The sequence below is a fragment of the Lacerta agilis genome, chromosome 16, assembly GCF_009819535.1.
Source record: "Lacerta agilis isolate rLacAgi1 chromosome 16, rLacAgi1.pri, whole genome shotgun sequence".
Lineage (NCBI taxonomy): Eukaryota > Metazoa > Chordata > Lepidosauria > Squamata > Lacertidae > Lacerta > Lacerta agilis.
This window is the reverse complement of record NC_046327.1, coordinates 25,469,737-25,496,734: the sequence shown is the minus strand read 5'-3', so window position 1 is coordinate 25,496,734 and position 26,998 is coordinate 25,469,737. Positions and strand designations below refer to the sequence as shown.

Here is a 26,998-nt window from a genome sequence, read left to right as displayed (position 1 = left end):
AGGTAACACTTTGGAGGTAAAAAGGTAAAGGACCCCTGGATAGTTAAGTCCAGTCAAAGGCAACTAAGGGGTTGTGGCACTCATCTCACTTTCAGGCCAAGGGAGCCGGCATTTGTCCACAGACAGCTTTCTGGGTCATGTGGCCAGCATGACTAAACCGCTTCTGGTGCAACGGAACACTGTGGCGGAAACCAGAGCGCACGGAAACGCCATTTACCTTCCTGCCACAGTGTTACCTATTTATCTACTTGGACTGGCTGGCATGCTTTCGAACGGCTAGGTTGGCAGGAGATGGGACAGAGTGACAGGAGCTCACTCCGTCATGGTGATTCGAACCACCAACCATCTGACCAGCAACCCCAAGAGGCTCAGTGGTTTAGACCACAGCGCCACCCTTTTAATACTTTGGAGCAACCATGACAACTGCCTAGGTCATCTCTGCATCACACAATGCAGCCAGGGATTTGACAGGCGCAACAGCCACACCAACCAGAAAATCCCCATAACCAATCTGGGATTCACTGGAGTCCGCTAGCCTCTAGAAACAGACCGTTGTAATAGGTCCTCCACCCTTCCCGAAAGGAACAGTTGTTGCAAGCCCAAACCTCAACAGGAAGTGATCTGATGATGACAAGGGACTAGAAATAAACCCAATTTCAGATCATCCTCCTCTTTCCCGCTAGAGAAAACCAAACTGACAGTGTGTCCTGCAACATGACTAGAGCCGATGACAAATTGGGACAGCCCCACAGTTGCCATGGCAGCCATGAAGTCTTGCACTCTCGCAGCTACAGCAGCCTTGGCACGGAAGTTGAGCTTCTCCCTGGACAATAAACCTAGGAGTCTCAACACCAAATGAAATATTCCCTGACAGTGTCATGGGCAGGAGAGTGACTGGTACACCAGCAGATTTCTGCAGCTGTCCAAGGTGCCCAACACAAGATATAAACACTCCAGATTGGCACACAAATGAACAGAAAGCCTAGAAACAATTCCGATAATTTTTAACAACCATTCTTCTCAGCCCTCAAGTCTGGGTTCAACCAGTATTCTGGTGTTGAATGAAGCATCCAGGAGGGGTTAGCTGGGAGATATTATTCCCCCCACCCTCCAGCATCTCCCCGACTCAGGTCTTGTTAATATAAACCAGCTAGCCTTCTTGTCTGCAATTAAAGCATGACTGAAGGAGATCTTATTATAAATTGTGCTGGCATTTAATAACAGTATCAGTAGACCAGAGGGCAATCTGGTAAACCAACCACGGACTATCTGGCTGAGAGAGAGAGAGACCAGAAACAGCTATAGGCATAAAGTGTCTCGGTCTGGAAGCTGCAAAAAAAAAAAATTCCCCTGACTATTCCCACAGGTATACCATTCTGAAACTTTTTGTGGCCTTCTCAGATTCCCTAATTGGTCCATTAAAAAAAATGTTTTGCTGACCCCCTACTGTGATTCAGCGAAGCCCAGATGTTTGTGAGGACTACTCCCCGAATAAACATTTTCACACACACCCCCCAATTAAATCCTAATTTTTATACTTGAACAGGCCCACTTCGAAATGTGGCCTACAGAGGGCTGACTGTGGATCAATGCGCCCCCCCCAGCCCGAAAAATTTAGCCATCCCTGAAATGCAGGTGCTCCTGGGGTTTGAAATACAGAAACGGCAACAGCTGCCACCTTCCCAAAATAGCATTCCTGATTCACTTCTCCTGAAGTCTGTTTTAACCAAAAAATATGGCGGTTTCATGACACTCATTAGCCGCATTGGACGGGATTCAGCTAAATTGTCGCATGCACAGAGCAAGGTTCTCTCACGCAAAAAAGGACATCTCTCCTCCTCCTCTGTGTGCCCCCCCCCAAATATGCCCTGGGGGATTGGGGGGAAACCCATAGCACGCTTAAGGGGTGCAGGGATCAGACAGGGGTAGGAAAGTCTTGGTGCTCAAGCAGATCTCATTTCCCACACACATAACCCGCGTAGTCCTACACTGACTTCCACCCATTGTTCAAAACCAAAGGAGAGTTAAGTTCCCAACTGATTTTTCCTTCAGCTTTCCTTTAGGCATGTCACGATTGTTTCTGAGCAAACTCCAGGCTCTGATGTTTTCAAGCAGTACACGTATAATAACCAATGCAGCACGACAGGGCACTGAAAAAGTGTGGGGTGGCCATCGCTTGAGACAAACAAATAAACTCAGAATGAGTTACCCAAGCCAGACCAATGGTTCAATTGGTCCAGTTTTGTATAAATTAGGGCTCCCATATGTCCAGATTTTACTGGACATTACCAGGATTTCAAAGGCTGAAGAGATGGCCACCTGCCCTCATGCAATGCAGCTTAGGAGAGGCAGCGGGGGAAGGGCTGCCCTTTGCATCCTGGCCTGCTCTCCAATGCTCTTCTCCTAGGCCTGCTGCAGCTGTGGCTCCTGTTCTGCTGGGACATTGCGAAGCCTGCCAAGGAGCTCCAACTGCTGCTCCCGCTAGGAGCTTGCCAAGCTGAGAGGGCAACTGGCGAAGTTTGCCTATTGCCTCCTCTGTGACAACCGCAAGAAGGTTAGGGAGCGTGATCCTTGCCTTGCCCTGGGTGCTGCTAATGCATGCTACACCACTGGGCGTCAGTGGGAGGCGGCCCATGAAAAGCCATTCAGCCATGTGCTTGCTAGTAGTGCATGCATTATACAGTCTGGACCAGAGACCACTTTTCTCTACAAAAGTTATTTCACACCCGATGACCCAGATTTGGAACTAAGCTCCATGACGCACCTACTTATATGACACATGCTTGAAAACATAGTTGTGCCATAGCAGCAACCCAATATATTTTGAGCTGTAAGTGTAAGCATATTAGGCATACCTAAAACCGAAAAATGTGTTGACCCATAAATTTATTTCGCAAATTGGTGTGGAACGGGTCTGTAATTAGTGATTGAAATAAACCATTAACAAATCAATCTCAACATGTACATAGCACTTTGGGGCATTCCAAAACTTCGGACACACTATCACAAAAGGTTTTACAACCACCCTGTAAGGTGGTTATCATCCTAATCACCATCTGTATCTTGTGGTGAGTGGCTTTTTGGTGAGTTGATTGCAGAAGTTAGTTTTGAACCAGGAATCGCAGCCACTGCTCTGCACCTGTGTTTGACAGGTAGATTGTGGATCTCTCTCTCTCTCTCTCTCTCTCTCTCTCTCTCTCTCTCTCTCTCTCCAGCTAATTTCCAATATCGTCTTCCTATATATAATGTAAAGAACCAATAAATTTCTGTCCCTAATTAGAGAGCACCGCTTTATGAGTTCTTTGTATGGAAGTTAGTACTTTGCAGAATCTTCCATAGCACTTGCCTGCTGCTCTCCATCTGCTATGGAAACTTGGTTTTCTTTCATTTTTTAAAAATAGCACAACATGGTACACAGTTTTTAAAATAGTTTTAAAAATACGCTAAAAATGCTACACTATCTGATGATGGCATTATTTACAGCAGAAGCTATATTTAAAACAAAAACAAAAATAGAGGATTGCAAAGGAATAAAAGGGCCGGACAGTGGAGTTCACAGTGGCAAGACTCTGGTGCTCTTGGCAACCCCCCTGGACCAGAGAGGACCTGTATGGGCGAAAGGATGCACGACTCCCAAACAGAGGCCTGGCCAGACTTGCTATGATCCTCTAGAATTAGAGCCGTCTAGATGTCTTCTTGCATTTGGGGCCAAAATCCTGACATTTTGCTCCTCAGCTGGCAAAACTTACAATGACAATTTGTCACACTTGTTTTGCATTTCAGTTTCATTTTGCCTGTCTGAAAAGCTTGAACGTTCTGTTTATCGGAACTTTAGCATACCTTTTTGCTAGGACAGCAAGCTTCAATCAAGAGAATAACGAACTACAGTGGTACCTTGGGTTACATACGGTTCAGGTTACAGACTCCGCTAACCCAGAAATAACGCTTCAGGTTAAGAACTTTGCTTCAGGATGAGAACAGAAATTGTGCTCTGGCAGCGCAGCGGCAGCGGGAGGCCCCATTAGCTAAAGTGGTGCTTCATGTTAAGAACAGTTTCAGGTTAAGAACAGACCTCCAGAACAAATTAAGTTCTTAACCCGAGGTACCACTGTAATGTGCCTGTTGATTAATCGGAGGAGTTAAAGCTACACTTGCTTTTTAAGGCTACTTTAGTTTTGGTACGTTGTTGCGATAGGAAATGAAAAATAGCATATTTAAAGATGGCTGCCCTTTTTAATTCCTAAGAGGGGTAGGGTTTTCCCCTTGTTAAGTTAAACTTTAGGTTTTCTTATATTTCCTTCACTCTCTTAAAAAGGGGCCTGTGCGAATATTCTGGTAATTTTCAAATATAAATGTAATTGATTACCGGTAATTAATCACTGAAAATACAGGTCACAAATCAATTAAGCATTCTTTAATCAAGCCAGAGAGCCTCAACTTGTTACAAATGTGTTTTGAAATTATAGCATAAAATTATACATCTTTTACAGTCCAAGTTGAACAATGATTTTGAGTTACAGGTGGGTAGCCGTGTTGGTCTGCCATAGTCGAAACAAAATAGAAAATTCTTTTCAGTAGCACCTTAGAGACCAACTGTGTTTGTTCTTGGTATGAGCTTTCGTGTGCATGCACACTTCTTCAGATACTTTTCGTGTGCATGCACACTTCTTCATGATTTTGAGTGAGGCTCTCTAGGCCACGGGGCAGAGTGGTTAACCAATCCTTTTACTATTTTATTATTAATTATTATTATTATTATTATTATAACTTCTGGATGGTTTTCAGGCATAAGGAGCTTGGGTTATTTTAGCCATATGTCAAGGAAGGGTGCCCTGAGCCTTCAGCCCTCTGCAAAGGTGAAGAAAAAATGCAGGGCATGTGTGTGGTGTGCTGTGTGGTATATGGGTTGGTTGTGGTGGTGGTGGTGGTGGTTGTGGTGGTGGTTGTTTGTGTGTTTTTAGGGATACTGTTGACCTGACACAAATCAAGTTCTGTGGAGTGTAATTATGGACTCTTTCTATTTATTCCATTACGAAAGAAAACAAGATGTCCATCTGCCATGGATGCTTTAGTAGTAGTAGTAGTAGTAGTAGTAGTAGTAGTAGTAGTAGTTATTTTATTGAATTTATATACTGCCCTAAAACCGGAGGTTGAGATTCCTGCATTGCAGGGGGCTGGACTAGATGACTGTCGGGGTCTCTTCCCACTCTACAATTCTTTCATTCCAAGATAGATGTACACGCAGCAAATACACTAGCAAATAAGAGGTCTCCACAGTGCATAGCTGTCAACTTTTCCCTTTTTATAAGGGAAATTCTCTTATACTGAATAGGATTCCTCGCAAGAAAAGGGAAAAGTTGACAGCTATGCCACAGTGACCGCATATTTGCTTCTGGTAGCCCAACGGGCACAAGGACCAGAAGATAAACATGGGGAAATATGAGGCAGGACAGGGAGAAATTATTGCTCTGCAGCCCAGCAATGAAGCTTTTTGTGTGTCTCAAACCGTTAGAAGGACCATAAGATTAGATAAGGCCTGTGCTGTTTGCATCCTAACCTCAGACCCATGACAATGGGCCAAAAGTCTCATAGACGGGAGGGGGGAGCCCTCTATGGAGATAGGTAAAGGTAAAGGGACCCCTGACCATTAGGTCCAGTCATGTCCGACTCTGGGGTTGCGGCGCTCATCATGCTTTACTGGCCGAGGGAGCCAACATACAGCTTCCGGGTCATACGGCCAGCATGACTAAGCCACTTCTGGCGAACCAGAGCAGTGCACGGAAATACCGTTTACCTTCCCACCGGAGCGGTACCTATTTATCTACTTGCGCTTTGACGTGCTTTCGAACTGCTAGGTGGGCAGGAGCTGGGACCAAAGAACAGGAGCTCACCCCGTCACGGGGATTCGAACCGCCGACCTTCTGATCAGCAAGCCCTAGGCTCTGTGGTTTATTTTTGGTCTTATAACCAAAAATAAACAGGCAGTCCTGTAATATAGTAACTAATTTAAACTGAAAGCATTTAAATGTGACAATTGTGGGATATCGTTGGGGAAAGAAAAAGCTAAAGAGAAAATCCTACACAAATCCAGAGTGGCATCCCTAAGACGGTTGGGTGGAGCCTTGTATGCCTCCTTCCCGCAACTCCTGCAGCCAAACTGGTGCCAAATGTATTGCTCTGCTTTCCTTTGGGAGGCAGAGAGGAGAGTCTTGTCATTTGGGCAGCCCAGAACCTCCAGACACACTGCCCAGGCTTGTGTCCCTGGAGACGTCAATTCGGTGCTGCTAACGCAGCAGTTTGACTTCACACACACTCCATTGTCTCTCGAGACAGACAGATGCCAACGATTGCGACCCACCTAGAGCAAAAGCTAGATAGTTGTCCTGTTTCTGCTGCCTAACTTGGACTGCAAAAGTTGAGTGGTTGCTCACAGGTCAAAAGGCTCCTGGCTGGCTGACAAGGTTACACTGGACTCCTAAGTTTTGCATGGCTAGTTTCAGTTAAAGTCAAATGAATCTGACAGAAAGGCAGGGCATAAAACTCAAGAGGAAAATAAACAAGGTGCTTCTTGGGGAAATTTTGCAGTTCCTTCAGCCTTTATTTTAGAAACTTTGCTCTTCTTACCCTTTCAAAGCTTTAAAAATGACCCAGACCTGCAGTTCTTGAGTGGGCTCCCTCCTCTTCAGGGAGGAAACAGTTAAGCTTCACAGCCCTCACTAAGGAGGAAGCCACATGATGGAAAATCTTGGGGTGGGGGTGGAGGGAGAAGAGAGCTGAAAAGCTTTCATAAGTGCCTAGAGGGCAGAACTTTCCAACCGCAAGGGAGGAAGCAGCAGGTTCCCTGACCAACTGCTGAGTTTTGGATGCAAAAAAAACCCCACACAAACTGAAAAGAGGACAAAACATACATATTTCCTGTAAGGTGACACCATTGATGAATTGGTTGCGGGAAGCACAAACCTATCCAGCACTCCTACCCCTCAATATCAAGCAGAGTGGATTTCCAAAAGCCCATATGATTTGATAAGAGAAATTATGTGCTAGAGAGAGGGGGGGCGGGCATGCAAACTTGCAACAGAAGCCGAAAAGGGTACTGTATTTGGCAAGGCTGGCAGGAGAAAGGGGCAATGTTTGCCCTTGCTCGGTCACACAGATCTCTGCTGCGTATTTAATGCAGTATCTCTGCATCTCACCTACACTGCCGTTTACATGCGTGCCAAAAATAGTGAAATCAGAGGAAATCCAGTTTCTAAAAATAAGTTGGGCCAATATTGAAACTTTCACAAAGCGGTTGGCAGATTGTGTGAGATCTAGAGCCTCTACAGATCCGGGGTGGGGCGGATCTCTTAGTACACTGAAGGACTGAAGAGATTTTTTTTGAAAGGGGGAAATATTGAGATGGGGGGAAGATGAATAATCCACCCAGGATAGGGCAGAGATGGTGCTCAGTTACAGGCATAAACGGGACTGCTTTATCCTTACCTTTCTGTTGTTGGATCAGAGCAATTCAGCGGATACCTCAGGTCTATGATGGTCCCATCTTTATCTTGCAGGGACCCCTGCTGCTGTGTGTAATATTCAACCAGTTCTGACAAAGTGGCAAACTTCTCTCCTCCATAGAGGTCATAAAAGTCCCCCGTATTCTGGATACGGATGTGGGTTACCTGGTCACCAATCCTGCAAGGAGAGGCAGAAAAGCACCTGGTCAAGAAAAGTTGGCGGCGCTGGAAATTGTGGAGGGGAGCAAAGGGAGGCAGGATTAAGCTGCTTCCATGGGTTAACTGGGGTGTGTTGTCATCAGCAAGTTTTAACCTCAGCACTCGTTTTAAATGCCAGCACTCTACCCCAGACAAGTAAAATAAGTTCAGCCTTTCGTTTAGGCTGCTTATACACTATTATCTTCAAATCACATCACACAAACAAGAAAACTTGGGAACTGTAGCTTCCCCCCAGTGGTGCTATAATTCCCAGCACCTGTACAAACAACAATTCCCAGGATTCATCGGCTGGGGGGGGGTTTGAAGATACTTTAAAGGTATTGTGTGTACACAGTCTCATAGTGGAGTAGCAGATAATTTGTGGCAGGGAAACGGAAAAGATGTTATCCATAAGATATGGCTCCCGTTATGCATGTGCACAACTGATGTTTCTTCCAGATATAAACAGTGGGAGCTTTCTTTTCCTTCTGAAGCAAACCAGAGAATTCTATGGGACGTGGAATAGTTACCACAGGTGTTTTTATTTGAAACGGCATACAAAGCAAATCTGGGAGTTCTGAGGAATTTCTGTATGAAGATAAAAGACTAGTTCAGGTAAGAAATTTCAGTGCGGTCATAGAATTGTAGAGTTGGAAGGGACCGTGAGGGTCATCTAGTCCAACCCCCTGCAATGCCGGAATCCCAACTAAAGCATCCATGGAAGGTGGATCCACGACAGGCATGAAACATTGGGAAGAACTTTCTGACTGTGAGTCTGTGGTTCTAGTGAAATGTCTCAAGCAGTTGGATTTTCGCATCCCTGAGATGGAGAAGAACTAAGCAGACAGCATCTAGCCCAGCATCAGTGTAGCACGACCATGAAGCTGGCGAAAGAAGTCCACAACCTTAAGGGAGCGTCTGCAGCCTCAGCCCAATGGCAGAGAAGGACCTCCCAACTCCAGTTTCTGGCAGCTTTCCAGATGCTGTCAACTTGAGCAATTGGTTGGCAACTGAGGGAGAAGTAAGCTTATAACCTGGGCTTACTTGGCCTAACTAAATCTGGCCTGGCCATTGTTTAGGGGTGGAATGGGGATCTAGTTGCCAGAAAAGTAGGTTAGGGAGGGAGAAACAGCTATTTTTCCCCCTTGCTCCATTCTCCTCTACCTTAGCTTTAACATATTGTTTTTTCACTGGCCTCCACCCTGAGCTTACAAAAAACTCTCCCATATCCCCGCATCCCCTGCAAAAAAAAAAAAGCTATACTTTACTTGCTCTGACCCAGAAAAATTCGCTCCCAGATCCTGGGAATCATACGAGTTGGATCATGTAGTTCAATCTCCTGCAGTGCAGGCCTATGCAGCTGTACCATACAGGGATCGAACCTGCAACCTTGGCGTTATCAGCACCATGCTCTGGCCAACTGTGCTATCCAGGCATAAGGAGAAGGCAACAAGCCCCTATGGCCTCATGTCTCTCTTTAACACCTTCATTCAACCCATCCATGCTGCAGTCCCTGCTCTCCCACCCAGACTGGCTCTTGAAAGTCCTGTTTCAGTTTGCCTCAGAGTTTTCTAGATACCACTTTAAAAATTAACTTTGAGGACAGGCACAAGTGGCTGTTGTCCCCATCAATCGCAGAGGGAAACCCTCTGTGTGTCCGTAGGGCATAACTATTTATGTGAGGTGGGTCCAGGCAAATGGACAGACAGTCCCATGGAGAGGAGGGAGAGGTCCGTGGAAGGGATGGAGAACGGTGCTCTGACAATTACCTGACAGAAAGGGAAAAATCCCCCTTGTTCTTCCGACTGGGGCGAGCCAAAAAACTGCCATGAACTCCTCGTGCTTTGAGTAAGACCTCAGCATCGATGCCACTCAGGTCACGGTGGAACCACCTGGATTACCGGGGGGGGGGGGGGGAGAGTAGGAAAATGAGGATATAATAATGAACTGGGAGAAATGGAGGGAGGATGCAGCTTGCACAACTCAGTCATCATCAGGAGGATTCCACAAGACTACTGCATCTCAAGAAGGGCCAGAAGGCAGACATTAGTCTCCCACAATCCTCTCCCCTCCACTTAGTTCCAGCAAAAACCTAGATCGCACATGCATGTTCAAAGGCAACATCAACCAGTGACTTTTTCAATGCTTTCATGTCACACGTTCAGCTGTCCTTCATCAATGGCACATCCACACTTTCCTTTCGCCCTAAGTGCTCTCTAGACCCAGGTTCACACTTTCCCCAGGAAAACCCGCTCTTTAATGCTGAATTGGAACAAAGAGCAGATTGGTGTTTGCTCCCATTCAGCGGTAAATATATTATATTTTTTTGTGGGGAAAGCGCCTGGGCAAAAAAAAGCGCTCAGACACGGTGCTTTAAAGTCTGGAACTATACCTAGAAACGTGACACAAAAGGCAGTCTGAATGACCCCTATGTAGGGGGTGGAGGTGTGGCTACCTTAGGGATGTGGGAACTGCCTTTAAGGTGACTTTCCCGAGGGAGCAAAATGCCAGCCATCGAGAGCTAAGGCTCCCAACTCTATCTCAGTCCCAGCTGCCAAATCCATAAAGTTCTACGCAGCTAACAGAACAGCCACCTTCCACTTCCACTCACGCATAACACAACATCCTAGCTGTAGTCCCGGGGCAGGAACTTTCGAAGTCTGGGATAAAGAAGAGGTTGGCCTTCCATTTGCATTCCCAGCTCTTTCCTTACCTCATTATCGTCAGCAGGCAGAACCCAAAGAACAGCAAAATAATAGCAACAACTGGAAGGACTCTCTTTAAGATGTCGATAAAGGAGAAGTCGGCATCTACTTGGCGAGGCTCGCTAACTTTAAATGTCCCTTCGCTGCCTCTGTCCACCTACATGACACGTTTCCTCGGCCTCCTGGCTTCCATGGTGTCCAATGTCTATTTGAGTTGGTGGGTAGGAGCAGGCAGGCCGAACCGAGGCAAGTGCACAGTTCAGAGCTGGCGTTCACTATTACAGGAACAGGAAGCCTATCTAACTTATCGCCCCTATACATGCAAGCTGCTCTGCATACACTTCTGCTTCTCCTTTTGGGTCCCTCTCCTTCCGTTCCCTCCCCCACCCCCTGCACCATTATTTCTGGGTTTGTTTTTTTGTGGGGAGAGAGGCTGGGAGGGCAAGATTGCACGTTTAACTGACACCTGTGGGGAACGGACACTGGCAACAAACGCAGGGACGGTACGAAAACAATGGTACCCGAGAAAGGTACGGGATACGGGATGGATACAAAGGTGTGCTGGCCCCAAGGGTTTGTCCGTGAAGCGAGGTCCAAGTCCAGTCCTGGGTCTAGGGGTCCAAAGGAGGTCAGTCCGGTGGGGAGCAAGGCAGGGAGCAGGTCGAGGTCCAAGGCAGGTTCAGGCACAAGGTTGCAGGTTGAGCATACGCTTGCAACTAAGTTGCTCACGCAACTTGGGCTGGGTCTGGCTGGCTTTTATCTGGCCCTATGCTTAGGGCGGCCCCGATCCTCCGGAGACTCGCCTCTCCTCCGGGCCTGGAGGCGAGCACTCCTCCTGTAGGCACTTAACTCCCTTCGCCTCTCTGCCCTGAGCCTCTGTAGCTCAGGAGAGGCTGGTGGGTTACTGGACCCAGGGGCTGCCTCAGCTTCCTCTGAAGAGGCTGGGAGTGGAGCACCTGCAGGCAATGGGTCCTCCCTCCCATCAGGAGCCAGAGCAGACTCTGCTGATGCCTGCACCTGGGGATCCAGCACAGGTGGGGATCCTTCAGGCTCAAGCCCTGGCCCCAGCTCAGCTGGTTCTGGAGGCGGGGAATCCTGTGCAGGCTGGGATCCCTCAGGTTCAGCATCAGAGTCTGACTCCCAGGCCATCACAAAAGGACTGTTTTGTCAAGGCGTGGCATATCATAGCATGCTCATGCAACCATTTGGTAAGCTGGTTGCCTGTACTATTCAGTCCAGAGGCAGGGAGAATTTTGCCACTCTCTGGGCTGCTTCCCTAGATTTGTGATCAGATGGAGAAGTGTGGTAAGATTTTTCTCACAGCCTGGCAAGATGATATAGGGAGCGAGCCTATCAAGTGGCTATATGCATACCATGTGGTAAGTTACTATTTGGGAAATTATTGTTTTGTTTTATTTTATTATTTATTAAATTTGCATAATGTCCTTCATCCGTAGATCTCAGGGTGGTTCACAACATAAAATTACAATATGAAGGGAGGAAGATGGAGTCTGCGGAACTGGCAAAGCTAAGAGCAGAAATTAAGAGATCAAAATGATGAAACACTCTCTGAGGTTTGGAGACCTTTTGTAGAACATCAAAAGAACTATCATAGTTGCACGGAAACGTGGGCAGGATTTGAAATTTGAGCAGCGTTAAGGCTAATAATTTAGGATGGATATACAGTATGGTGTGTTATAAGATAAAATATGCAGCATTAAAGGATAAACATAGAACACAATTGAGGGTGGGAGTAGGAATACAATGCATAAATTAAAGGTAGTGTTGATGGTAAATGTAAACTTTTATAAACTAAATAAGCATTTTTTAATATAAATAACACAATATACAGGTGAAACTCGAAAAAATAGAATATCGTGGAAAAGTCCATTTATGTAAGCAATTGTTTTCATTAGCTACTGGAGTTTAATATATGAGCTAGACTCATGACATGCAAAGCGAGATATGTCAAGCCTTTGCTTGTTATAACTGTGATGATTATGGCGTACAGCTGATGAAAACCCCAAAGTTGAAATTGTTAATTTGGGGTTCTCATCAGCTGTACGCCATAATCATCACAATTATAACAAGCAAAGGCTTGACATATCTCGCTTTGCATGTCATGAGTCTATCTCAAATATTAGTTTCACCTTTTAAGTTGAATTACTGAAATAAATGAACCTTTCCACGGTATTCTAATTTTTCGAGTTTCACCTGTATAAGACACAAGATCTCAGGGCTAAACCTTGTAATTCTGGACCATATTTTTTTTTGCAGACTTGACTTCCAGAGACCACAAACTTCCACCAGTCCCAGCCAGCAGATTTGTTGTGGATATTGGTTGGCCGTAATAAAGGTACACTTTAGAAAGAAAGCAAAAAACAAACAAACAACCCACCTCTGTGGATTCTGTTCTAACAGGTCAGAACAGCTACGTGTGTTTGACCTTTAAATATTTACTGCCCCATGCAACCGCTTAGGTGGATTGTGCAATCGCCTTGGCCTTGTGATTCTGTTGCAAGAACCTCGTTCTGAAGAGATGCTCTCTTGCAAAGCTGCATTGCCTTGCTAGAACTCTTTGCTGGTCTACACTGAACCTTTAGAATGATTCCTGTGCACAGTCCTTACTTTATGGGATGGTATATTTTCAAGAGCTCAGCCAAGGTGGCCTGAAAATGGCAATGGTAAATAGATGGAAAGAACACTGTTCCAGTTAATCAGCGTGAGAGCCAAGGGCTCTATTTAGTGTACAAACATTGCTGTAACCTTTAGATAGGACCAAAAACCATAGCAAGCCTTCATTCCCGCAGAATGATTTAATAAAGCACTGGTCTTCAGCGGATGGATTGAGGTACTCAGACTGGATCTCGTCCACATCTAAGATGGGTAGCACCAGAAGCAGCAAAACCATCACCACTTTCTTCTTCTAAGTGACCACACTTTTTGTTATATAGAGAAGGAGAAGCAAAAACAAGAGAGCAAGGAAAATAGATAAATGAGGTCAAAGAGGCTACAAATGGGCTCTTTTTCTCTGCAGATGAAGAAGACCTTTTGCTGTCGTAGTCCTGTTAGCTGCTGTTGTGTGTGGCAGGCAGAGAAGAGAAGTTCTTTCTGGAAATTATGTATTTATATTTATTTCACAAGGTTTATATACGGCTTAGTTATAAAAGCAGCAGCAACCTCTCATTGCATAGGCTTCATAGATTAGTGAGAATGATGCTTCTGATGAAGAGGACTTTAGCCCAAGAAAGCTTATGCCATTAAAAATTGTTACTCTTTAAGGTGGAAGTGCTGCAGGCCCTCCGAGTGTCCCTATTTTTCAGGTACAGCCGTCCCAGTTTCTGATTTGATCCCAGAATGTCCCACTTTTCCTTAGGACGTCCCTATTTTCATTGGAGAAATGTTTGAGGGTATGGAGTTATGCGACTCCCAAGCCAAGGAGATAAGTAATAGGGACATTTCTTAATGTTTAATGCTTTATTATGTTTTTATATATGTTGGGGCAACCCAGTCAGGTGGAAGAGGTATTATTATTATTATTATTATTATTATTATTATTATTATTGAATAGGATGTCCTTTTTTTCATCAGAAATGTTGGAGGTCATGTTGCTGTCGTTTTGCTAAAATTGTACTATGGCCTTCTTCAGTAGTAATAGTAATACATTATTATTATTATTATTATTATTATTATTATTATTATGCCCCACCCTGCGTAAATAAACCCACCCCTCAAGCACCCGGGGGGGGGATTTCCAGAAAATTTATTTATTCATTTTGTGAATTTCCTTTAAAAAGTGTGAGAAACTTCAAATTGTTTGCAAAGCTCAACAACTTTGACCACCCCCCTCCTCAAAACAAGCTTTTGTGTCCGGATTTTCACTCTCTGAAATATGGCAACCCTGTAAAAATAGTTTTGTGTTATGCCAAGCTCATCATGCCAGCCATTTTGTGACTGGTACTCTCAAAATGCAAAATGTGCCCACTGTTTCAAAAAGGCTGGAGATCCCTAATAGATAGTAGACCATTCGGATATCGGTTTCAGGTGCCTTATCGCTACCCTTACAATAATTTAAACTGTCACCAATCCCATGTCCAGATCCACAAGCTGTATTTTCCACTCAAAAGAGATTAGACAGAAAAAGAGGAAAGGAGAAATCTATGCACAAGGCATCTCCGTTCCCATCACAACAAACTGATGTTTGATGAACTCCTATAGCATTTCAAGGCAAGCAGAAAGAAACTGAAGTAATTGAAAATAAATGTGGGGCTGGATAGAATTATGCAGACCCTCCAAGTGTCCTCATTTTCCTGGAATGTCCCGCTTTTCCTTAGAACATCCCTATTTTCATTGGAGAAATGTTGGAGGGTATGGTCGGACGTCCCTGTTCTCATTGGAAGGTATAAGTAACTATACAACCTTGAGAAGACATCTGAAGGAAGCCCTGTTTAGGGAAGTTTTTTAACGTTCAATATTTTGTTATGTTGGAAACCTCCTAGAGTGGCTGGGGCAACCCTGTCAGATCAATGGGGTATAAATAATAACATTATTATTATTATTATTATTATTATTATTATGGAATAGAACGTCCCTATTTTCATCGGAGAAATGTTGGAGGATTATGCAAATAATTGAACAGGGCTGGGATGATTTGCATTCTATCCTATTCAATCATAAAAGTAAGTACAGTAGTACCTCAGGATACGTACGATCAGGGTTACATACTTTTCAGGTTACGAACTCCGGTAACCTGGAAGCACAACCCGGAGCGCGCGAGAGACACATAGAATCATAGAGTTGGAAGAGACCACAAGGGCCATCCAGTCCAACCCCCTGCCAAGCAGGATCAAAGCATTCCTGACAGATGGCTGTCAAGCCTCTGCTTAAAGACCTCCAAAGAAGGAGACTCCACCACACTCCTTGGCAGCAAATTCCACTGCCGAACAGCTCTCACTGTCAGGAAGTTCTTCCTAATGTTTAGGTGGAAACTTCTTTCTTGTAGTTTGAATCCATTGCTCCGTGTCCGCTTCTCTGGAGCAGCAGAAAACAACCTTTCCCCCTCCTCTATATGACATCCTTTTATATATTTGAACATGGCTATCATATCACCCCTTAACCTTCTCTTCTCCAGGCTAAACATACCCAGCTCCCTAAGCCGTTCCTCATAAGGCATCGTTTCCAGACCTTTGACCACATGGATGCACAAAAGCGTTCTGTGCACTTTGCGCATGCGCAGACGCGTTTGTGCATGCACAGACCACTACTTCCAGGTTTTTCACACGCTTGTTCGGGTTGCGTACTTTTCGGGTTACGAACTGTAACCCGGAAAGAATTACGTACGCAACCCAGGGTACCACTGTACAGTTGTACCTCGATTTTCAAACAGCTTAGTTCTCGAATGTTTTGGCTCCCAAACGCCGCAACCCTGGAAGTGACTGTTCCAGTTTGTGAACTACTTTTGGAAGCCGAACATCCAACGGGGCTTCCGATTGGCTGCAGGAGCTTCCTGCAGCCAATCAGAAGCCACATGTTGGTTTCCGAATGTTTTGGAAGTCGAACGGACTTCCGGAATGGATTCCATTTGACTTCCAAGGTACGACTGTACTAGCCAGTATATACTGAATGCACAGTGACTGCATCCGCCCAGAGTCGATTCGGGTTTTAAGAGTGAAAACACCCACCAACCCCCAACGGAAAAACAAAAGCCATAAACCTTATCCTAAAGGCATAGTTGCACACTGGGCACTTTGATGGTTATGTGTCATAAATTATCTAATGGGACAGTGGTATAACCGGCTGTAGCCCATCTTTTAAAGTAGTGATATCTTCTTTTATCTAAAAATTTTAAAGCTTAAAGTTTATATTTATAGTTCAATATTTTAGCATGTATTTTGGATTGTTTTTTTATGGATATGTGCGTGCTAGTTGAGAACCGTAACAACAAATACTTATCTAATGGGAAATAAGCATATAGTGTTGGATGTTGAAAGACAGCCTTTCTGTTCTGCTAAAATGTGTGGTCAGGATAGCCCCTCAACATCAAAGCTTATGGTGCCCATAATCTAGAAGGTTAACTAAACTTCCAGATTCAGTTTCCTTACAGGCAGTTTTCGTTTTCCTTCACACATATAATTCTTCAGTGAAGAATTAGGTTCCTCAACTCTGCTAGGCAAAAGTTTCGAATCCCTGATGGGAGAGAGACATACCTGCAGGATGGCATCAGGACCTCAGAGGTCCACTAAGAAAGCTTGAGAAAACAAGGTACCACGGCCTACAGTCCTTCTGGAAAGAAAGGAGAGAATACCTAGAAACAATATATACAATATTCAGTGAGCACAAAGGCAGCTCACCTGACAGCAATAATACAGAAATCAGCCTCCAGTAATTTTAAAATATATATATGAAACTAATATTGTACAATCGCTGTGCATATCTACTCTGAAGTAAGACCCCTTGAGTTCAATGGAACTTACTCCCCGGTAAGTGTTACCATCATCTTCTTTTTTTGCCACCTTAAACTACACAAGGAAAGGCAAGGTAGAAGACTTCTAAATTTTAAGAAAGGAATAACGAAAGTATATAAATTGCTTTGTTCCAAGGGGTGTTCGCCTCACAGCAATCTTTTTTCGCTTCTTCTGGGGAGGGCAGGGGACAGTTTTGTTTGTTTCACTGCTCTTTGACAATGTGTAGCATGAGAAAATAAAATAAAATAAATCTAAATAGCAAACATATGTAGAAAATTTGTTTACAATGCAAATGCTCTGTTCATGAACTCTTTGGCATGCTGGCTACATTACAGTTTTAACAAGTGTGCATTTTCCTGAGACTAATCTATGTGTAGATTATTAAAAAATTCTCTTGTTTTCTAAGAATTCAAGAGCTGGCTGTATCTAATTTATTTGCACATTACTGTCACAGCCCAGATCATTTTAAGCCATTCTTCATCTGAAGCTTCTGGTGTTTTTTTTGTTACAACCATTTAAACACCCCCTCACAATCTAACCACACCAATTTTACAGTTCTTCCTTTTGGCAGTTTCTTTAACCGTTCCGAGAAGCTACGGGGTGTCGCTACATCCCAACTCTCAATCACATGGAGACATCTTCCCAAACAGATTTGTATAACATTATGTTGCCACCAGATGTGTAAGAAAAATCCAATGTGTTCGTTCTGACATTACCAATATCTGCCTTAAGAGAGAACGATATATGCTCCTACTTTTTGCTGCAGTTACTGGAAGCGAAGCTGGAGGCCCAGATCAAAGCAAACTTTCCCTGGGGCACCCACATTAAATCCGAAACAGAAAAGGCCCAGAACTCACGTTTACCTGCCCGGGCAAGAAACCTCTTCCTTAGTAACATGGATATAGTAGAAGCAGGAGGAAGCCCCAGTTCAGATGGCTGTTCTAAGCACAAAAGGCTCCATTCTTTCCCCTGGCGAACGTCTCCCTGAGCTATCGTTAATAAATACACAAGGGAGTGTGTAAGGGGGGGGGAGGCTGAACCTGAGCAGAGCAGGTAACTAGAGGAGGGGCAGCCTGTTCGCTCCACCCCATCCACCTTCTGCGGAGGCCCTCACTGGGTGGATCTGCAAGCAATTTGCAACAGACACCGAGGGCAAAAACAGGTTCATCTCTGAGCCAGATACCTCTGTCAAATGCCACTCATCTTTTTTTTCCAGGCAGCTTTCTCACAGTACCCAACTCCTTCACCACTGTTTTAGCCTCACCGCAGATGTCTGCCGCTTTTTCAAAACTTAGGGGCCACTGTTGGCAGTTTATACAAATGTGCTCTTTTCTCACACAAGCCTTCTCTCCTTCGCCAGTTTGAATATCGATCCTCCCACAAAGCTTCTGTGCACAAGCACGATCAGAGGTGCCAAAGAGGCCTAGAGATCGTTTTTGCAAAAAAAGTCTCTATTGAGATTCCATTGTCACCAAAGTGGTAAACTGGAATCTGGTTTGTGCTATTTCGGACGCCTTGCAATGGAATACTGAACAGAATACCGAAAATACACACACAACTTCCTTCTGCAAAGGAAACTTTTGTTGTTGTTCAGTCGTTCAGTCATGTCCGACTCTTCGTGACCCCATGGACCAGAGCACGCCAGGCACGCCTGTCTTTCACTGCCTCCCGCAGTTTGGCCAAACTCATGCTAGTCGCTTCGAGAACACTGTCCAACCATCTCATCCTCTGTTGTCCCCTTCTCCTTGTGCCCTCCATCTTTCTCAACATCAGGGTCTTTTCTAGGGAGTCTTCTCTTCTCATGAGGTGGCCAAAGTACTGGAGCCTCAAAGGAAACTAAGCATGTTCAAAAGAAAGTTAGGCTGGAGCTCTTCTCCTTGAGGGCTAGTTTTCTAGATGCAGGGATATTTTTTAAAATTGTGATGGAGAAGCATTCCCTTATGGAAGCCACCACTTGTAGAGTGAAACCGAAATGGTACAGCTCAGGGCCAAGATGCAAATGACAAGGTCTGAGGGACAGTGGACCCTGCTGAAAAAGTTTGCTGGCCCCTGGGTTAACCCCTTTCCCTGTTTCTTTGTCCAGATTTTAGAAAGGGAACAGAATTGTCTTTCATGAATATGAAAAACATCCAGCTCTGTGACTGGATCTCTCACCTCACGTGTAATTTGGCCCTCAGACACACATAATAGGTTTCATTACCTCAGTGAGCATTAAATCCTGTTTGGAGTTATTCCAAGGCGAAATGCAGAGCCACTCATAAGCAACAACCAATGACAAAAGGTGCCATTTTAGCACCCTTTATGCTAGAATTACCAAGTGCATGGCCACCCACATGTTCCCTGTCTATGTAATGGAGGATTTGATTTCCGTATAGTACTACATTTCCCCCCCGTACAAAGGATTCTGCTCTTCAGAAAGCAGGGCACCCAAAGGAGCCTCCTTGAATAGAGAAATATTTCTAGTTCCTTTGTATCTTACAAACACTGGTTTATGTCATTATATAGCATTGATCGCTACAGACTATAGCAAATATTTCGAGAATGTGACTTGTCTGTTCCTCCTGTTGCCCTGGTCATTCAGGAAGTTACTGAGTAACACAGGTCCCATCTCCTAAAGGTGCTACAGGGATTTATTTTTGTACGATGTAGCATAACAAGTAATGGTCATGCCGTTGGAAGAAATGCTCACCAAACAAAAGTTGCGCTTGTTCATAACTATCTTCCAGTTCATACAAGATCTTTTTTTTTTTTATATAATCTTATCTGAAGTGAGTAAAATGTGTATCCGTAAGCAGCTGGCATATTATCAGATACAGATTGCAATCTGCAAGTATTGATAAATGTTCCTGATTGCTAGTGGAAATTTGCCCTTATCGCAAGCTGATTCAAGTGCGTGAAGCGATAATGGAGCTCCCATAGCCCAGCATTTGCCCCACTGCGTGGGTTGCCCTGATGGGAGAATTGCCTTTGGATACAAAACAAATTTCATATCCTGTGCCAACTGTCCTGTTTCTATACATTTCTAAGAACCAGGGTGCCTTGGGTTACATACACCCTTAAATTTCAGCGTTCTACCTCATAGGAAAGTGTTGTAACAGCTTTTCCTTGTTCTTGAATCATTATTATCCCTCTTACATGCTTGTGTATATATTCAGGATTCGTTCCGGAAGCACTGATACATTTCTGACTGCTATGGCAACCTCTGCAGCCTGTCTTCTCCCACCACGGGTGATTTATGTGTGTGTGAGAGACATGAAACTCCCACAATCCAGCACTGTTTTGTTTGGGATGCTGCCCTCTAATGTCCGGTGAATTCATTTATTTTAAAATTAAAGGTAAAGGGACCCCTGACCATTAGGTCCAGTCGTGTCCGACTCTGGGGTTGCGGCGCTCATCTTGCGTTACTGGCCGAGGGAGCCGGCGTACAGCTTCCGGATCATGTCGCCAGCATGACAAAGCCGCTTCTGGTGAACCAGAGCAGTGCACGAAAAACGCCATTTACCTTCCCACCAGAGTGGTACCTATTTATCTACTTGCACTTTGACGTGCTTTTGAACTGCTAGGTGGGCAGGAGCTGGGACTGAGCAACGGGAGCTCACCCCGTCGTGGGGATTCGAACCGCCAACCTTCTGATCAGCAAGCCCTAGGCTCTGTGGTTTAACCCACAGTGCCACCCGCGTCCCTATTTTAAAATTAGTTTTTGTTAATTTTCAAAATCTTACCAAAATGAGTAAACAGTAAAATTTGTATGCAAAACATAAAAGAAAAACTATTGCTTGTAAACTTAGGCTCAGAATCATTCCACTGCCCATTGTTTCACTGCCCATTCCACAAAAGTGTATGCCATGCTGCGACCCTTGTCCTATTTTAAAAATAATAAGGAATATGGAATAAAACTTGTCCTTTTTTCCTCTCTTTCCTGAGCAGGTGGAGCTTTTGAGCCAAACCAAAACCCCGAACGTTAGAATACCAGGCCCCAACAGGTGGTTCCTTCAAAATACTGCCGGAAAGGAATAATTCAAACAATCATTCTTGCCACCATCAGCAGGAAACCAATGAGTTTGTAGTCCTTACCCTCTTTGGCTTTGGCCTTCCCGAATGTTTAGAAGCACTACAGCAGCTATTGGTAAAAGGTACTGCAGAGTAATCTGATCTCCTGGGTGGGGCGGGGAATCCCCTCGAACTATTGCTATGGTAGGAGAATTTGCAAAATAAAATTATTCATGAGGTAAAATTATTTCTAGGGAGACATGAACAGATATTTATTCCCCTCCCCCTTTTTGGCCTGGTAATCAGTTCTGCAGCAAGCTTTGAAGAACTAACATTTTGTATCCTCAATTTCGGGAGATGAACTAATGTCCCGCCCTTTGGGCATCTACAGCAATCCAATTGTCTCAGGCTATGTGTACCAAATTTTAGTTATTCTCCTTACTTCTCAGGACAGAGCTGACTGATTTTATGAGGATTCCAGGTTGTATGTGTATGTCAAGAGAACAGGAATGGAGTGCATTAAGCAAATCTCTTCTCCCACCATGGGGCAGGACTTTGTCAGAAATATGCAGGGAGATAATTTACAAACAAGCAAAGTTTATTCACGAGCACAAAAAATACACAATATATGATGCAAAACAAGGACTGCTCACAGAAGTCGAAAACACCTCTCATGACAACAGAAAGAAGACGGTGTCCAAGAATCAAGTTAACACTGCCGCAAAGGCAGTAGCATAATTTAGACAGGCAAGAAGGCAGCAGAGGTTGCCAGCTTCATGATGCTGCAACACCCCCTGCCCCAGTCCCATGGGGAGGCAGTGTCATTGCAGGCAGGAACATGGATTTTAGCTTCCCAGACATGCTTGCAATCTCGGGATCCTGAGACTCGTAAGATTTTATCAATCGGGCAAACTTTAGGACTCCTAGGGGGAAAGAAGGAGGATAAAGTGAAATCCAGTTTATCCACCAGAACACTAACTTCTTATTGCCTTTATTACAATGCTCCCCAGCATTGCATGACAAACAAGGAAACCTCCTTTGGCTCAGCCGAGCAATCAATGGGGCACCGTCCTTTTTTTGCCAATTATTATTTTTTAATTGATTTTCAAAAATGTTAACAAATTAATTAAAATTTAAAACAAATTTAAAATTTGACTTCCCACCCCTTTCCAGATGTTTCTTTTCCTTTGCTGCTCTCACAATAACATAACTTTTCCTAATTTCTATTAATTTTCCATCCTTACTCAATTTCCACCTGCTGGGCAGATTTCGATTTCTGCTTAGACTTTTGTTTAACTATAACATTTTCCCATTTATTCAAGTAGAGTTATTATTCCTTTATCGATGCATATAAACCATAAAACACGATTTTAAAATCGTATTTCCTCCGGTGCGACTTGTTCATCTTGCCTTTATGCATTCACAATGCTATAATTAAAAGGGGTAATTCTATAATCTTCTTTAACCCCAGCACTCTATTCAAACTTCACAATCCTCAAAAACATCTGGGGAGTCTCCTGATCCTGCATGTTATGAAGTTCCCTTTAAGCAAATCAAACTTCCCCAGGCTTAATCTCCTAGCTGTGTCCATGGTCAGGTGGGATGCAGCTTGAGTTTGTGTCACCCCACAAGGAACAAAATAGAAAATTCTTTCCAGTAGCACCTTAGAGACCAACTGAGTTTGTTCTTGGTATGAGCTTTCGTGTGCATGCACACGAAAGCTCATACCAAGAACAAACTCAGTTGGTCTCTAAGGTGCTACTGGAAAGAATTTTCTATTTTGTTTCGACTATGGCAGACCAACACGGCTACCCACCTGTAACCCACAAGGAACGTTAGTCAATCTAGCCCCTTTCCCCTTCACTTCAGCACTTTGAACTCACCTTCCCCATCATTGCTGAACCCATAGGCTTTGATCACATCCTGCTGTATCTGGGTAGCCACAGGTAGCAGGAACTGAAGCATCTTCCCCATGTCATTGCAGGCGTTGTCTCTCGCCTCCTCCATGCGCTGGGCGTTTTCCGGCGAACCAAACGCCTTGATCACTTCAGCCAGAACCACTGAGGAAGAAAGCAGAAGGACTGTAGCCACTAAGGAGCCAGAAACCTGCGAACCATACACACAGCAAGTGGTACACGCAAGCCATAGGTGCCGACTCTATAGGGCTGAGGTGTCTTCATGTCCCCACAGTCTGTTGAGACAGATTTGCGCCACCCCAGTGTCGAGGGGCCAGGCCTTGCTGTGGTGGGCCTTGCTGGTGTGGCAGCATACCTCACCGGGGCAGCGTACCTTCCCAATGTTGGGCAGAATTTGGCACCTCTGAGCACCTCCACCTGCTAATATGACTAGGCAGGAGGGTCAAATCTCACCCTCGTCTCAGACTTCCTGGGATGAGTACCAAGTGCTGCCTACATGCAACAGCCTTGAAGTGAGCCTCTCTGAGAAAAGGTTTCCAGTGAAGGCGATGCCAAGTTCCTGGAATAAGACGAACCAGCACCATCGTCCCTTGTTTCACAGAAAACACTCTGCAACAAAACAGTCCAGTTCAAGAGAGAACTGACAGGAACCATGGCAAAACCCCAACCTCTCCGTCTCATTGGAAAGCCACAGTTAACACAACATTCAGGTTTACCCTACCCTTTCGTGCAATGGCTTTCAAGTGCAGGGCCTTCAGGTAATCTTTTCCTTGTAAGCACATCATCCATGGAACCCCTGTGTGCAGCAGAGGATTCCGGGGAGTGTTTTGAGAGTGCACACTCAGGCCCGGGTCATACATACACACATAAATATTAAAGCATATCAGGGACAATGCCAAGCTGAATCCTTCCTCCAGAGATGCTAGTTTTGCATGTACACAGATTTATTTGTTCATGAAGGGAGTACCTCAAACTGTCAACCTCCCCAGCTTGAGCCTACAATGGTACAATGCACTTTACAGCTTTACCATTTGATTCTGCAAATAAAGTAAAAGCAGAATGCTTTCTTACACTCATGCTGGGTCCACCAAGAGAGAAAACGTCTAGAATAACACATATCCACAGGTCTCATTTACACATCTGTATGTGTAAATGCACGCTGCCGAGTGGTGGTGCACATACCGTCCTTCAGGAAAGCTCGACTGTGATCTTCTCATTAAACACCCCTAATAAGTTTCCATAGAACAAAGTTTCCATAGAACAAAGTCTGAAAAACTCTGCTTCTGTGCAGCAGAGATAGCCAATTTGCAGTCCACAAATGTGTTCTACAAAGGAATTTAATCTGGCCCCTGACTGGCCCTGCTATATTTTAATCAATGCATGGCAGAAATTGTGCCTTTTTTCAGGTAATTTCAATAATTTCAGATTTTGAAATTATTTTCAGGAAGCTTCCACTACTAAAAACATCACATCTGCCTAGGAAGGGTGATTATTGTGATGCTCTTACTGGTTTGAAAGCAGTGTATATGTTGTTGTTAGCCAACTTTATTAAAGAGCCTCAGTATCATATTGTCCAGCTCTACAGGAAACAAACAAACAAACAAACAAACAACTCAACCACCAATATTTTTCATTCATCAAGATGATTCCCACTTTCCCTCAGCCAAGCTTAGGGCCACACTTCCCCACAAAGTGTGATGCAATTATATCATTTAACTATTTCCATTTTGTGATTACTTTCTTTCCCCCTGGAGAAGAAGTATATCTGCATAAATTGAGAATCACCTGTTTTGTCCCTTCCTACCCATCTTCTTTGCCAGATAGATTTCTGTGTCCTTTTCACATTGCTCACCCCTGATTTAAGCACAGCAATTGGAATGAGGGGTGCCAACATGAATAAAATATTGGGGGGCAGGCAATGCCCATCAAATTCCCCCCGCCCATTTTTATTTGTGGTGGGGCTGAAGACCCCTTGGCTCCTAAGTGTTGCTAATATGACTGGAGCAAAAGCCACTGGCTGAAGTGCTTCTGATCATGTGCAGAGCGCATTTCTTGCCCTTCCCACTGATGCAACACAGCAGCATCTGAGATTGAGGTACGGAAAAAAGCGGCTTGGGCGCCGGCATCTGTTTCCAGAAACGAGAAAATGTTCGAAACAGCAAGTCTCAGAATCCCAGGGTTGGAAGGGGTCACTAGGGTCATCTAGTCCAACCCCCCCCGTAATGCTCATCATCCCGGCTCCATCACTCCGGAAAGAGATGACAACCTTAGCTTCTCTCCCGGTGGGGTATCATTATTATTAAATCTAAAACTACAAGGGAGAAAGCCCCCGATGCGTGTCCTCCTCTCACCTTTGGCTTGCTCAGCTGTTAGGGAGACGGGCTGGGCCTGGGCCGAAGAGGCCACGGGGCGCTGCAGGCTCGACATGTGGAACGGAGGGAGGAGAGGCGCCGGCAGCGGAGAGGAGACCCAGGAGATCGGCGGCGGCGGATCAAGCAGCGCCCGGGCAGGCGGCGCCGGGGCTCCCTCTGCTCCTCGCTGCCCGCACTTGTCAGGCGCCGGGAGGGCCGAGCTGCTGCACGCGGGAGGAGCAGACGCGCGTCTTCCTCATTCGCACCCGCCAGGAAGACACAACAGCTGCCTTCCAAAACATCCCTTCCCCCCGACCCGGAACGTGTGGACCCGCCTTCCCACTTCCGTGCTGCAAACCAGATTGGAAACGCCCCGGCGACGACGACGTCACTTTAAAGCTAAAGAGAACCTCCCCGTGCAGGGGCAGTATATTTCCAGATTTTTTTGCGGTGGGAAAGCAGCGCTTTGCTTGTTCTCTTTAGCTGCTGTTTCGTTGTTTCAGAGGTTATAAATGCCGTATTGATTTGTTAATCCTGCAATATTAATTCTTCCTTCTTGCTGTAATAGTGATGTATAGGATAATTTTTTTAGTTGCTGCTTTGTTCATAGCACTTTATAGATGATTGTTTTTTTGTAATGATTGTTTACTTATTTTGTATGATTTATGCAGGGCCGGATTTAGGTTTGATGAGGCCCTAAGCTACTGAAGGTAATGGGGCCCTTTATATGTCCAGCTGTCCTTTGTCAACAACAAATTATCACTTTTTGTGCTGAATATATGCTACAGTATATGGTAATTTATGGACCTAAGAGCCATTTGCACATGCAGAATACAGAAATGAGCAAACCAGTGATATTTTAGGGAGCAGGCTAGCAGGCGGGGCCCATAATTTACATCATAGGAGCCTACACAATACAAAACACTGTTGCTGTATGTAGGTTTTATTATATTTGTTTTTTTATCTTATAATTTGGAAAGGTACATCCAGTTTTTTCCCCTTTGAATTTTTTTGGGGCCCCCAAGAGAGTGGGGCCCTAAACTATAGCTTGTTTAGCTTATACGTAAATCCAGCACTGGATTTATGCCTTACGGTTTCGCTCTATTATGTTGCTGTTGTTTATTGCTTGTAAGCTGCTTTGGGATTCATAGAATTGTAGAGTTAAGAAGGGACCCCCAAGGGTCATCCAGTCCAACCCCCTGCAATGCAGGAATTCATTTGAATGAAAAGCAGCAGAGAAATACAGTCAGTCGCTCAGTAAATCAAATGGGTTGCACAGCAAGGTGCTCCTGTGGCCTGATCCTGCAGGGTTTGCTTGATGGCCTGCTGTTTTGCTCCTTCATCTTCCTCCTCAAGATATAGAGCGTGTCATTTTGGCTGCATGCAGGTTGTGGATTGTCACAGGGTTCTTGCACTCCATGACCCACAGATCTGCTAGAGCCCCGCGTGTTGAATTTCAAAGCAAGAGGCCGACTTAACTGATCAGTATTGTTTAAAAGTGTTCCCCCTGCCCCAACAATTGAAAACCCTCAATTCCAGTCCGAACTCATTTATAGGAGACAGAGAGATGCAGCTCTTGGTTGTACTGCCAATACGAAGGGACATGATCCGGGCAAAATGAAGCCCTTCTAGTCCTCATTGACTTAAATAGGAAGATATGCTAAAGAGATGCTTCCCGTCCATTGGGTTTGAAACCTGGTGACTATAGCGCCCCAAGTGCATTTGCTGTAAAAACAATGCAAGTTCCGAGGTCCTTTGGATCAGGTATGATTTGCTCACGAGGACAGGACTTGTACCCACGCGTGAAAATATGGGGGAACCCCACACAGGGGCACTGTTTGAAAGCTTAATCCCGCCTCTCTTCCTATAATATGG

General features: G+C 44.8%; 2 protein-coding genes across 7 annotated transcripts in view; both read right to left on the bottom strand.

Annotated features, from left to right (window-relative positions):
- PTPN6 (protein tyrosine phosphatase non-receptor type 6) overlaps nucleotides 1–17,886 on the bottom strand; it is a 36,207-nt gene extending 18,321 nt beyond the window's left edge. Inside the window, exons 1-4 of one of the 6 annotated variants that reach the window (XM_033173376.1) lie at nucleotides 17,730–17,886; nucleotides 16,609–16,684; nucleotides 9,467–9,589; nucleotides 7,483–7,677 (exon numbers count right to left, since the gene is read on the bottom strand). In XM_033173376.1, coding sequence (XP_033029267.1) covers nucleotides 7,483–7,677; nucleotides 9,467–9,589; nucleotides 16,609–16,622 — 332 coding nt within the window. In that variant the 5' untranslated portion in view covers nucleotides 16,623–16,684; nucleotides 17,730–17,886. Of the gene's footprint in view, nucleotides 1–7,482; nucleotides 7,678–9,466; nucleotides 9,590–10,410; nucleotides 10,487–16,608; nucleotides 16,707–17,723 lie in introns of those variants that run through there. The other 5 variants (XM_033173372.1, XM_033173373.1, XM_033173374.1 and 2 more) reach the window with 5 other exon arrangements.
- A 3,547-nt stretch (nucleotides 17,887–21,433) lies between these two features.
- C16H12orf57 (chromosome 16 C12orf57 homolog) lies at nucleotides 21,434–25,227 on the bottom strand. Its single transcript, XM_033173754.1, has 3 exons — nucleotides 25,124–25,227; nucleotides 22,740–22,916; nucleotides 21,434–21,779 (listed from the first exon to the last, which is right to left on the bottom strand). The coding sequence occupies exons 1-3, from the start codon at nucleotides 25,197–25,199 to the stop codon at nucleotides 21,631–21,633; spliced, it is 402 nt and encodes a 133-aa protein (XP_033029645.1). The 5' UTR covers nucleotides 25,200–25,227; the 3' UTR covers nucleotides 21,434–21,630.
- Nucleotides 25,228–26,998: the final 1,771 nt, after the last annotated feature.